Raw genomic sequence first — 13,636 nt, forward strand, 5'->3', positions numbered from 1 at the left:
AGGAAGTATATCAGAAAAAAAGACCTTTTATTATACTGCTGGATTTTTTTTTAGATATGAAAAATTCTATATTAGGTAATGAAGACTCACTTCTTCATTGTATTCAGTGACAATATCATAGTCTTAGATACCACATAAAAATTAAGATAAACTGTGATGAAATATGAGAAAGAAAAAGCAGAACAGTACACAAATAATACACACCCACAAAGTCATTAATAAAACTCACACCCACCAGGTACCTTTCAAACAGTAATTGAAAGAGTAATTATAATGATGACTATGAAATATCAAAAAAGTGATGTGGATCCTTACTATTTGACAAACCACCTTTATATCAGAGCCATGATTGGTCACATTTGTGAGCGCATCTAATTATTGGGTTAGAATCTGGGTTTTTTTTGGTCAATTTTTAATCTATTATATATCTTTTTGTACTTAGTATTAAGAATCATTCAACATTTCCTTACAATAGGCCGAAAGCATGCAATATCATAAGCAAAATCATTAGAAAGGTTTTTTTTTTAATTCAGATAAATATTAGTCTGTGGCAATTCTGAATTTCATTAGGATTCTTTCTCAGAATCTGTGTAATACTCCTTTCATTATGTTTTAAGACAAGACAATGTACAAACTGGATGAAGTAACTTGCATCAACCTGCCTCAATTATTGATATCTCAATATTTGTCTTAATGATATTACTCTGTAATTACAAAATATAAATATAAACAGCATATTTTCAAAAAATGGTTATTTGAACAAATTTTACATTGGGAAACTAAATAGATAAAAGAATGATTTGATTTTCCCATGGAGGTATCCTCAAATTACAACCTGCAGAATAATAATCTGTCAAAATCAATAAAAACTTTATGACAAAAAAAGGGTGGTTACTTACAGCTCATATATTCAGTGTAACTTATCTGAGCTTATGGCCTAATCTTTGGATTTTTGATTTACAATACAAATAATTAACCTTGAAAACTACAGGCACATAGGATTCATCTATACAAAAAGGCCTTTAAATACTGGAAGATGATTCATAGAAAAGAAAAAAAGTATTTAATATCTTGACTAAAAAAAGATGAAGAGACATATTTGCTTTTCATTCTCTCAAATGTATATATCTTTTTCATGGTATAGAATTAAAAATTGAAACTCTCTTCATCCTGTGACCCTCCCCCTCCACGTTGAGTTGATAAAGAATGGCCAGCATCTCAAACACATTGAATATTAACATAATTTAAAACAAATATTTGTAATAATTTGATTAATCAACTTGTATGAATTACTGTTATTGCTGTATACCTAACGGTACCTAGTATATTGGAGATCACTGATTTGATGTAAAAAATCAACATTTAAACAGGGCCATGTCTTACAAAGAGTTATGATTGATCCTATCAATCACAACTATGGACAGCCAGCAAACGTCAACATCTAATATGCATCTTGTTTGTTCAAACTATTTTCTAGCTATGATGTAGTGTATGTTCATGCATTCATTGTTTCTTGAAAATTCACTGCGCTTCTCTTTGCACACAAAGGTCATTGTGCAAATTTTTTGTAGAAAAAAATTATGACACTGATGGATTTCCATAGAGAAACGTTTCATCGGATCAATCGTAACTCTTTGTACGACAGGGCCCAGATTCACCTAAGGTACCTTGTCAACACTACATGACACATTTTCTTTATGCAACCTGAACAAGAACATTTTAAAAGCTCAAGATCAGTAGTTTGGTGAGGAAATCAGTATTTTCAAAGAAATACCATAGGACACCACATAAAACGGAAACTTTAAATATCAGTATTTTGCATGACACCATCAGTATTCTTCTCATTTTTCAGTACTAAGTACGGAAAAACCGGACTACTTGGCAGCTCTGAAGGTGTTATGTATCTTTTTATACCAATCTTTCTGCATTCCCCATCATTTTGCCCATGATGAAATGTGAGAATTGGAAATGAAAATTTACTCACGTGATCCTTGCAGGAAAAAGACACAGCACTGACTTTTTAACACGGTACCTAAAGAACTTGATTCAAATAGTATTTCTGACTGATAGAAACAGAATTTTGTGACCACATGCAAACTTAGAATATAGATTTCAAATCAATTTGAGTAAACCATTTGGAATCAATTTGAATTAATCACAACCATTTACAAAACTGTTTTGGAGAAGCAGAGAAACATGACTCTATGTATTGGAATCCGACCTCACACAAAATAATTTGTGTAAATAGAGAAAACAAGAAAAAGAGAATGAAGAAATGTTGAAAGAAATCGGGCAAGGAAAAAACGTTATGCTTAAAATTGGCTATTGTTTCAAATTGGCAAATTTGTTGGTATATTTTGAAAAACAGAAGGAATCAATTTGTGATTTTTTGTGTACTTAATTATCAGGAATTGTTTTTCATAACCACATCTTTCCATGGGGCACAAATCAAAATATAACATACACTGCATATTGTTTTATATCATCATAGTAAATGTATCATTCTGAATATTGGAGTAAATGGAAGACTTGTCCCTACCCTCCATCACTCTGATTTGAAACAATAACCATGTGGCTAATTTGAAACATTTTATTGATTAAAATTTTTAACAAGTAGTAAAGATTAACATTCTTTTCATTCTTTTACTAATTTTGTTCAATCTTGATTTTCCCTTTTCCTTACAAAACAGTTTTCCATTTGGGGTGAAATTCTCACTACACAGATTGCAATTCTTCATGAGACAAATGTCACTCTCTCATTGTTGAACCCTCATCCTTAGAGTAGTTGGTTGGTTTCTAATCCTCATCCCATTCATCTTCATCAAACTCTTCACTATCAGATCCATCAGGTTCATCTACAAAGCAAAAATGATTTGCAATATGGTGGTATATTATTTATTTATTTCACTCTGATGAGAAAAAACATGGTTTAGAACAAATATCAGTGATATTAGATTCTAGGGTTATAAAGTAGCAGAATACAGGTATATACAATTACTTTCAATTACTCTTCTTAACTGGGTGTTTGTTGCTAAGATTTCTGCATTTATGGGCCCACTATTTTTAATTAATGAATCCATATGTAAGTTAAAGGTCAAATCCACCCCAGAATTTTTTTAAAGATTTGAATAAACAGAGAAAAATCAAACTAGCACAACACTGAAAATTTCATCAAAATAGGATGTAAAATAAGAAAGTATTTAAAATTTTGTTTATTTTTTTTTACAAAACAGTGAAGTCTTGTACAAATGGTTTTACTAAACATCCATTGCACACTTCAAATGCCATGAAAAACATACCTTGTATAGCATTAGCCCTATGTTGTAGTGCTTGAAAGAGAGCAGCTCCTAATCCAGTGTTTGGTGTAGAAACAGGAGATTCCTCTTTCTCTACATGTGTGACCTAACAGAAGAATTGGAAACATTTGTTAAATCCACTTAAATGAGATATATACATGGAACTATGGACAAAGGTTGAATGACAAACTCTTTCCTTATGAAACTACTTGCAGTAGAACACAGTGCAGAATCAGTATATTAATCCGTGGACTTTGTAAACAGCTTTTCTTAGGGAATATTTTTTTTAACCTTTCCAGCAACAAATAGGAGCACAAATAGAATCTTATAGAAAAAATGTATCTTGATGAATCCTGCCATGAGGGGGATGTCTTCAAATTCCAGGAGGCTAGGAACACCAAAGTTTGCTTCCCACTGCAATTCCTAATGGAAGAATTATAAGTAGCACTTATCCTAAATATATCTATCTTCTCTAATCAAAGTAGAAACTGAAGTTTGTGGCACCATAATTATCATGAATAAATTGAAAAAAACTTAAAGAAGTGGAATCTGATGTATAAAACTAACTATGATATCTTCACCATGCAATAGTTTAACATCTGTGGGATCCCTGATTCTGATTTGCTGTCGAGCAATGTTAAAATGGTTACAATTGGATGGTAAAGATACCACAATAGTAACATTTATGAAATGGACCCCTTGGACAAGAATATTACCCATATCTGGCATAATTTAATACCTCTTTCACTTTTGGTTTTTGATCATAGTAGGCTGCCCAAGTGTGGCCTTCAACAATCATACAACTTTTGTAAAGACTGAAAATAATTGCAGGGTCTTTGGTCTACAGTTCAGCATGGAGTTATACAAACTTTTCAAAATCCTAGCCCTTAAATTCAATGGGGGTTTGTACTGTTAGCACAGAGTCATCATATCATATAAAAGTCATTGTATAGTCTGCCCAAGGGCAGAGTATGTTGTACAGACATCTTACAACGAGCGCAGGCTTTTCGTATGGTTAAAACATCAGCACTGTATGATCTTTGTAGGGCCTCTGTATGGCTTTGCCTTTGGCCCTTCAAGATGCCCAAAACTAGAAATATTATGATAACTGTAAATAATGTAAAATCAAAATCATATCCCGTACCACCTACGATGCCATAAAAATTGTAGACTAATCCATTGTACAATGATTCCAGCAAATTTAAATCAGGCATTCTTGCTGATTTCTTTCTACCAAGCGACGATTGAACAAGATTGTATCTGGTTTAATTGAATAGCACTTGCATTCGAAGGCTATAAATTTCAAAGTTTTTTAACTGAAGGAAACATCTTAATCCTTTGTACTTTTGTCCAGTCATGTATACCATTATCAAAGATAAAATCTACAATTATGACATGAAATAAAAGGATACATAGTCCTAATGTAAAATATTGTGAAATCTGTGAGAATGAAAATTACCTTCTTGAGGTTGTAACCACCTCTAATTTGATCTAATAGTGCACCACGTCCAGTTGGTGCCGGTTTAGGGTTCTCTGATGGATCAACTTTCTTTAGAGTCGTACCCTGGTGTATCTGATCGAGGAGTCCACCACGCCCTGCACTACCACCACCACTACCACCCATGGGAGCACTTGGGGGAGGGGGAGGAGGAGGGGGTACTGATCCATTCATTGGAGGTGGCATTGGTGCCGATGGGGGAGGTGGTGGGGGAGGAGGAGCAGAAGTCATGGGTCTTGTTGGGGGTGGAGCAGGAGGAGCATTGTATTGCGACTGTGGAGGAGGGGGAGGGGGAAGACCACGGGAAGTGGGTGGGGCAGATGGATAACCTCTAGATGGGGGTGGGGCAGGAGGTGGTGGACCTCTTGTGTTCCCTGGAGGGGGTGGTGCAGGAGGCCGGTTTGGAAGAGGTGGACCAGGGGTTCTAGATGGGGGTGGTGGAGGGGGTATATGGCTTCCTCGTGATGGTGGAGGAGGAGGTGGTGCGCTGCTGCCTCTCCCACCTCCTAATGCTGCCATAGGATTACCTAAGATTATGATGAGAACAAAATATGATTTAAAAATAGCAATTCATCTTTTCCAATGATATTAATTCAAAATATTTCTGGGGGCCGTTGTTCGCAAGTTAAGAGCGACTTTAAGAACAAATGGTGATTCTTTCTTACCCGCTAAATCATCGCCTATGGTGTATACCATTTACCAAAAGAAAGGATCACCAGTCGTTCTTACATGTATCTTACGAACAGCTTTATGAAACACCCACCTGTTTGTGAGCTGCATTCAATACAGTTGATGCACTAATCTATGAATGAAGGAGACAGCAACAATCAAGGATAAAAGAGAAGTTCTTTTTCTCTCCCCCATCTTCCTTTAATTTACTCCGAAAGTGAATATCTCATTGATGAATTATGATTGAAGATGCACTTGACAAATGAAGAGACATATTTGTATTGGACAAATGATTAATTTTCATTTATACACACCACAATTAATGAAAATACACTGAATTCAAGCTGACAGAATATGTTGCCATGAATTTGCATACAGAAAAAATGAATTAATAAAGCTACAATTATATATTGTTTCAACTAGTTAATTATGAAAAACTGTAAAATTAATATATTTTAAATCAGAATAATTTTTGTGGTAATAATCATCCTGGTTGCAATTTTTTGCTTATGTTTCAAACCAGGGAATTTCGCCAATTCAGTGTTCTTGCCACTTTATTTTTTGTTTCATATTGTGATATTACATGCACCAGTCACACATTACAAAACCATCTCCTAAGGGCGATTCCATGCTAGAAAAATCAGCTATTTTTGCAACATTTTTCGATCTATTGTCCAAAGAAACGAAGAACTTCAATTTTTTATGTGGTAATAATAAAGTACTACTGGGTAGACATATGAAAAAATGACAACCAACAAAAATATGCTGTCCATGGGTGAATTAGAGGTGAAAATGCTGTGTGTTGAACGGGACATTTTTGAGTCCCGTACGACACACAAAATTTTCGCCCTTATTCAGCCATAATCAAATATTTTTTGTTGGTAATCAGTTTTTAATATGATTACCCACTATAAATTTATTACTGACCAAAAATAATTTTTCATCGCTCAGGCAATCAGCTAAGAGACTAGAAGTTGTTGACAAAATGTCCCGTACGACATGTATGGAATCGCTCCTTAGCATTATTCCCTTGAAGAAAATTATGATTAAAACTTCTTTTTTTTTATTCTACAAAAAAGTGCCAACCTCATGTAAAATACGTTTTGCATAATGTAAGTTAATAAGTTTTAATAGCAAAAAGACAGTAGCTTATTTCAACTTCTTTTGTATTGCTTGAAGCAGGCACTTAAAATGTAAAAACCCATGCATCCAAAGGAGTCCTTGTTTGAACTTCAATGATAGATTAAATATAATCAATGAAACATAGGAAATGAAATGAATGTAGTAAAAATATCAAACGTATAATGGTTGTTGGAGAGAAACGGCTTGAACTCTCAACTTAAAAGCAGTCAGATAAAAAGTTGGGCAATTCCATGAAATAGTCAACCCTCAATCTGGGGAGCATTTCATCAATATTTTCATCCGACAAGTTGTCAGATCTGACATCTTTCCATGATTTTGATTGGCTGAGAGGCACTGTTCCTATGGTAACTGTCGGATAAAATGGGACTTGTCGGATAAAACATCCGACAAGTCCTTTCATGAAACACTCCCCTGATTCCTCCCTGATTTTTTACCATTTTTACTTTATGAACTACACAAGCCATGATATCTTTGAGAGTACTATGCATTTTTATATGATGCATAAAGCAGCCCTGACAAATTATTTAAGGAAGGTCCTTGATATAAGAAGTGGGATACACATACTTATTGGAATTTCCCAGGTCTGGAACCGACAACTTGCATCAGATCTGGGGCCTGTTTCATAAAACTTACCATTATGGTAATTTTGCCATGCAATTGTAACTTGCATGGAATTCTTTCTTTTGATTGGCTGTGATCAACATTACCCCAGTAATTACCATTGGATGGCAAAGTTACCATAACAATAACTTTTATGCAACGGTCAAGATAACATGATGATGTTGTTATGTGAAGTAAGTACAATTAACAACAACTTGACATTATCTCAGAATGGCTCATTAGCTACAATTAAATGGAGGTCAATCTGATTCACATGATTCATGTATGCTGTCAATTTTGGAAGAACAAAATCATTTTTTTAATGGCTCTGAAAAGAGTGATCCATCCATTAATTTTGAAGTATTAATATGTAAACAATTACAATTGTATTTTGCAAAATGTATTTTGATCTTAAAATGGAAAATAAAACCAAACCAGACCAAACCATCACCACAGCAAAATGACACACATTGACCCTTCATTTGGAGGATATGGAAATAAGAATGAAATATTTTCATATTGCAAATTTAAGAGCCCCCCCCCAAAAAAAAAAAATAATAAATAAATGATAAAAAAATGAAATAAAATAAAAAAATAAAATAAGGGTTTTCCCAAAATATTTGTATTACATAAAGATTTTTCATAAGGTTTATTTTCATCATTTTTTTCAATCTTTTTTTTGTCTTTATCAAAAAAATATTCAGAATAAAACTTTCAGAATTACCGTTTTTGCAATGGTATGTAATAAATTTTGCTACATCTATATTGGAAAGTATATATCTTTTGAAGAAGGAAACGTTTTCTTGTCATATTTTGGTTAATAACATAAACTTAAACACAAGTCCATTAGACACACATTACAAACAAAAGTTACAAAATTACATTATCATGAGCTAAAGAAGAAACAGATAATGTATGATTTTGGAATGTCAAAGTTTATCTATATTAAAAGTGAGAGATGGTGGGATGAAACTTGTAAAGAAAGAATAATAGGCCACCTTACCACCCAAGCTTTGTATAAAGTCTTCTTCTGCATATTAAGGCAAAATTGAGGGGGAGGAGGTAGGGAAACGTCAAGATATGAGGCAAGAAACAAACAATGCATGGATTTATCATCACACTAGTCCTAATTCACAAAGGAGGTATTGAATCAATGGTCATGAATCAAATTGTCTGAAACTTATATGCTGATTTCTCCATCAACTGTGCTTTTGAAAACACATTTTTGTCCCAGGGTGCTCTAGCTCATGCTTGTCACTGTGGTTTCAGCATATATGAGCACAAATGCTTGAATCCACATTAGTTAAAAACAAATACCTTATTAATGTTGAAACTGAAGTAATCACAGAAATTTATTGTCTCGAAAAAAAAAATGTATGTATACATTACTGGGCTTATAAGCTCTGAATTAGGTATAAACTTGGAAAAAACAGTTTCATACCACTGATTGCAAACCACCTTTGTGAATACAGGTCACTGGGTATACAGGAAGGATTAAAAACAAATCCTAGGAAAAATCAATACTCTCTTTAAATGAAAACTTGAAGAATATATAAAAAAGGATTAATTCATAGCAAGGCAAAAGCTATAAATATTAGTAATCACAAACAAAATTCTAAAAAGAGCAATAAGAAAAAAAAAATCAGATATGCAATGCCTAACCACCTCTACGAAGTACAAATGTAAAGAATGATTGAGATGATCCCGTAACTTGGATCTAGGGAAATCAGGCTTCTCATGTATTCAAATGACCATCATGGGCTTCTAAGAAAACTGACTCAAAGTTTCTACTTTCGAAAGTTCATGTATTTCTCACTTTTCACCATTTCTGGTTTATCTGCATTCATTTTAGTATTAATTGCAATGAAAACTGAAGATCACTTCCAGCAGTGAAAGCCACTATGATTACCAATGGCAGCAGAAACTTTTCTTAACTGCTAACCCTATAAAATCCCTCAGAATAAAACCTGGAACCCTAATGATAGAGTGCAACATCTATATACCCAACATCAATAATATGAATGTTGTCTTTTGTGTACTGTGCATTATAGTAATCTACTATGATTATTTCTGAGAAAAAACCCCTCTGCGAGAGAGTAATATAGGAGCAACAGATTGAAATAAGTCACTAGATGTTGGTTGTAGATGAGTCATTTGGGATTTGAATAGTCAAGTCACTCTCATTCCTGTACTACTGCCATTGGAATTCGAGGCAATGATATTGAAAACATGCAAAAATTGCATTCAATGAATGATTCTCAAAATATAGAAGGGTTGCACATTCCTTGGGGATAACGGAAGTAGTAAAGAGAGCTTCTTACCTCCTAATCTCTCAGCATCTTCCTTGAGAGCATCAAGACCTCCATGTTGATCAATGAAATTCCTGATGAACTTGGCAGTGTTCTGATCCTTGAGCTGATCATCAGACACACCAATGGTGTTAAACCAACCCTTGACTTGAGGGTCCATTTCATCAACCTGTTGAGAATTTCAGTAAGAGTCATTTGTTAATGTGATTAGTTTTCTGAGCTCAGCTTTAGAGGATAACCCCATCCACAATAGCATGGGCTTTATAGTGAGATAAGTTTTGAGGATGGTTTTGACTTGATTATACAATGAGAGTGTCTTATCAGAAAGACTATCCTCCATTTACCACAACAATAGGATATTGAGATTTTACCCCAGTAAAATTGTTAAAATTATCCCAAAGGAACTTAATAGAAGCAACAAGAAGTTAGTGTGAGGGCTAAGTTTGAAATCCAATTTTGTCCTGTTTGAAAGGGTGGGGAGATTCACTCCATACTAACTGCAAATTCATCCTTACTCAACTTTCCACAATTTATTGTATCTTCCATCCTAAAATTAACCATCTTACTCTACTCCTCCTCCACTTTTTTTTCAAATCTTCTTTAGCCATCCTCTCCTCCTCACACTCAAAAAGGAAGGGGAGAAAATTACTTAGACTTTCACCGAGTAATCAGTCAAAATATGTCTGTTAATACTGATTGGAACAAACTCATGGCTCAAGGGCTTTTGTTGTGTATACAGTGCGTATAAAAAAAACGGGACAGTTTTGAAAAGTCTATAAAAAATTTGTTTCAAATTATTATATCTATATTTTGATGTTAATAGATGCTCTAAGATCTTATCTTTGAAATGCCATTTAAAAAAATGAATTTTGTTCATGCTTGAGTGAACACGGGACGTTTTTGTCGGGGGTTCAAAAAGAGGCTTGCGCCAAAATGGCAGAAATGAGAAATTTGATGATTAGACTTTTGGCTGATCAGCAGACTTCCTCTTAATGTTTTCATTATCTTTGCCATAATTTTTGAATTATGCTGTCAAATTTCATTTACAAATGTATTTATCTACCTGAATTATATTGTTTTTCATTTAAACTTCTTTTACCTTTGACTTTTCCTTCATAAGTAAGAAAAGAAGAGACTTTTTGTCAACCCAAGTAAGAAGATTTGCATTATTAATTGGGAGAATTTGTAATTATTCAAATCCTTTTATTATGTGAAACAAATTATGTAATGGTACCTTTAATAATCATTAGGTGAAACAAATTATGCTATGGAACCTATAAAAGACATGAATCCTATTTTCAAGGGGTTATTGAATCCTTCACCAAGTTTAATTATGTGCTTGACAGGACAAACAGGAAAGGATTCATGTCTTTCAATGGCAATGGTGTATTGAGTCAATTTTGAAGGAGCAAGATATGGCAGATCGGATAAAATGTATTAAAAAGTTGTGAAGCGAGCAAGCAAAAATTTCCACTTTTTTATCAAAATATCCAATCTTGTGATTTTGACATAATATTCAGAAAATGATATCATATTTCACTTTCTATGTTTTCTGTGATTTTCCTTTCCACTTTTTTTCCTTGGTCATAATTTTTCATTGGGGGGGGGGGAGCACCCCGAGCCCCCACCCTCAGTATGCCACTGTTCATAGGCACCATAACTTGTGAAGCACACAATGAAAGGATTTGAAGAAAAACACGCTCTCCCATACTTTGGTTTAAACAAATGTTCTTGCCTAAAGAAGGAATATTCAAAGCTAAAAGAGAACATATTAAAAAGGAACAACAGAACTATTCAAGCAAATAAGTAGATTTGGAAATGAATTTTGACCGCATAATTCGAAAATTATGGCAAAGATAGTGAAAAGGTTAAGAGGAAGTCTGCTGATTAGCAAGAAGTCCGACCATCATATTTATCATTTTATGCCATTTTGGCGCAAGCCTCCTTTTTTACCCCAGACAAAAACATTCCGTGTTCGCTCAAGCATGAACGAAACTAAATTATTTTAATGGTATTTGAAGGATAAGACTCCAAAGCACGTATTGACACTAAAATATAGAGATTATGATTTGAAACAAAAATTTTATAGACTTTTCAAATCTGTCCCGTTTTTTTTTATACGCACTGTATATCGGGTAGCACATAACTATATAGTTATGAAAATATAAAATCAAATGTTGAACTACAGCTTCAGCAAAATGCTTTAGTACAGCACATGCGAATCACATATGCTATGTTTGCACTATATATGTACATGTCTATCTGAGAATCTTAGCCCACAAAACAAACAAAACAATTGAATAAAGTTTATGTCTTCATATTTTTAAACATCTTTTTTGAAAACCTTGGTTAAAACATAGACAAAACAAGTAGAGTATGCTTTGAGGAAGTATTGGCAGTTTTCTTAAACCCCACTGAAAAGCACATCACATGCATATATTTTCCCCTTGATCAACCAATTTTACATCTGTACTTTAAATTATTTTGAATAAAAATCACTTACATTGAAACCCTTTTCAGGATCCCATCCCACATGGCTGACATGTCTGTAAGAAAAGATCAGAATAAAAAATAAGAAATTAAAAGCAAAAATATTTCCCCCTAATTTTTTTTTTAGCACACTTTCATTTTGAATAGCATCAAGATTGAATTTTTATATCAATTTGTATCAAATATCTCTTTTATCATTCATGTCTATATTCATAATAATACCAAACATAAGTCAGTGCAAATTATCTTTACAAAATATGGAATAAGATTGAAAAAAAAAATGAAAACACATCTTGTCATTTTGTATTGCTGTCAATTGCTTAAATTCAAGTATAAACTTACAAACTGTCTGCATATAAAACACCCCTTGAATATCTTTATGCCGAGTTCTCATCCTCTTAATAGACCCATTTCCAAAGTAAAATTCAAGTTCACTGCATGATACATGTATTCAAGTTCTTCTATTTTCAACAATTAAACTGTTTTGTTTTGTTCTTTGAAATGAATATTCACTTACTTGAAACCAGAAGGCAGACCTATATCAGCTTTTGTGAGTTTCTTTCTTCCTCCAGACTTGTCTTTTTTCTTGTCATCTTTGCTTGAGCTAGAGGCTATGTAACACAATATAAAGTATGAAAAGTTAAAATCAATATGGGGAAATAAATGCAGTAAAAGAGAAGAGGAAAAAATCCTTGATAAAAATATTTTATCTGAATGTCATTTTCATCACAATTTGTTCATTAATTGTTAGATAATGGTATCATTCAAAATTTGGTAATGGGTCACTACAGTACATGATTATTTACAAAATATTTGCTTCAGACAATTTAAGCTGGTGTCAGCTCTTAATTTTGAACTTTGTATAATAACATGGATTAAAAAAAGTTTAATTCATAAGAATGTTCTCAACCAGAAAAGAAAGTTTCTTCTATAAATGCTATCAAATAGATATATTGTGTCAGGAAATTTATTTCCTAAAAGGCTAAAACTTCATTGGTTTTTATGGTGCATTCACAGACACAATTTGAAATGAAACACTAGCTGCTGTAAATGAAATATACAAATACAAAATGAATTTGTACAATACGTACATACTATTTACAAAATAATGTGTACCCAAGCACAAATGAAACCAAGATCCATGTCAATTTACCATAAATAGATAGTGAAATAAGTAATGTCGGTTGACTTGATTCCAATATATAGATAAAATGATAAATGGTTGTATAATATGTGGAATTCCATATTACATTACATTCTGAATTTTATAAATGTACTATTTTGTGAAACATTGACATGAAAAAAAAAATTGTACATCATAACTGTTTCTACAATGACAAACAAAAGCTAGAAAGGACATGAACATGAGGACTATTTCATGAAATATTTATATCTGCAGATGGCTTTTTCATATCTTCTCTATTATTACATCAGAATTTAGTAGTAAAAAGCCAAACGATAATTTATTATCCCAGTGAGGTGACATAAGATTATAGTAAAATACATCAAAAGGCAAAGATTTAAATTGATTGCCACTGTTGAAGGATATTTTTTTTTACAATGTACAATACAATTTTACAATGTAATTCATTTTTCCAGCTACACGTATGACCTTTTCCTTTCAAATATTG

The 13,636-nt window shown here is 33.0% G+C and overlaps 1 protein-coding gene across 5 annotated transcripts in view; it reads right to left on the minus strand.

Annotated features, from left to right (window-relative positions):
• Positions 1–1,865: 1,865 nt before the first annotated feature.
• Positions 1,866–13,636, minus strand: part of LOC121410776 (neural Wiskott-Aldrich syndrome protein-like) — a 54,164-nt gene continuing 42,393 nt past the window's right edge. For 3 of the 5 annotated variants that reach the window (XM_041603081.1, XM_041603078.1, XM_041603082.1), the window contains 7 exons: positions 12,523–12,616; positions 12,019–12,061; positions 9,528–9,684; positions 8,210–8,236; positions 4,756–5,321; positions 3,300–3,402; positions 1,866–2,855 (listed from right to left, as the gene is read on the minus strand). In XM_041603081.1, the coding sequence (XP_041459015.1) occupies positions 2,797–2,855; positions 3,300–3,402; positions 4,756–5,321; positions 8,210–8,236; positions 9,528–9,684; positions 12,019–12,061; positions 12,523–12,616 (1,049 nt within the window). In that variant the 3' untranslated portion in view covers positions 1,866–2,796. The remainder of the gene's footprint in view (positions 2,856–3,299; positions 3,403–4,755; positions 5,322–8,209; positions 8,237–9,527; positions 9,685–12,018; positions 12,062–12,522; positions 12,617–13,636) is intronic. The other 2 variants (XM_041603079.1, XM_041603080.1) reach the window with 2 other exon arrangements.

This window comes from Lytechinus variegatus, chromosome 3 (genome assembly GCF_018143015.1).
Source record: "Lytechinus variegatus isolate NC3 chromosome 3, Lvar_3.0, whole genome shotgun sequence".
NCBI classification, from domain to species: Eukaryota; Metazoa; Echinodermata; class Echinoidea; order Temnopleuroida; family Toxopneustidae; genus Lytechinus; species Lytechinus variegatus.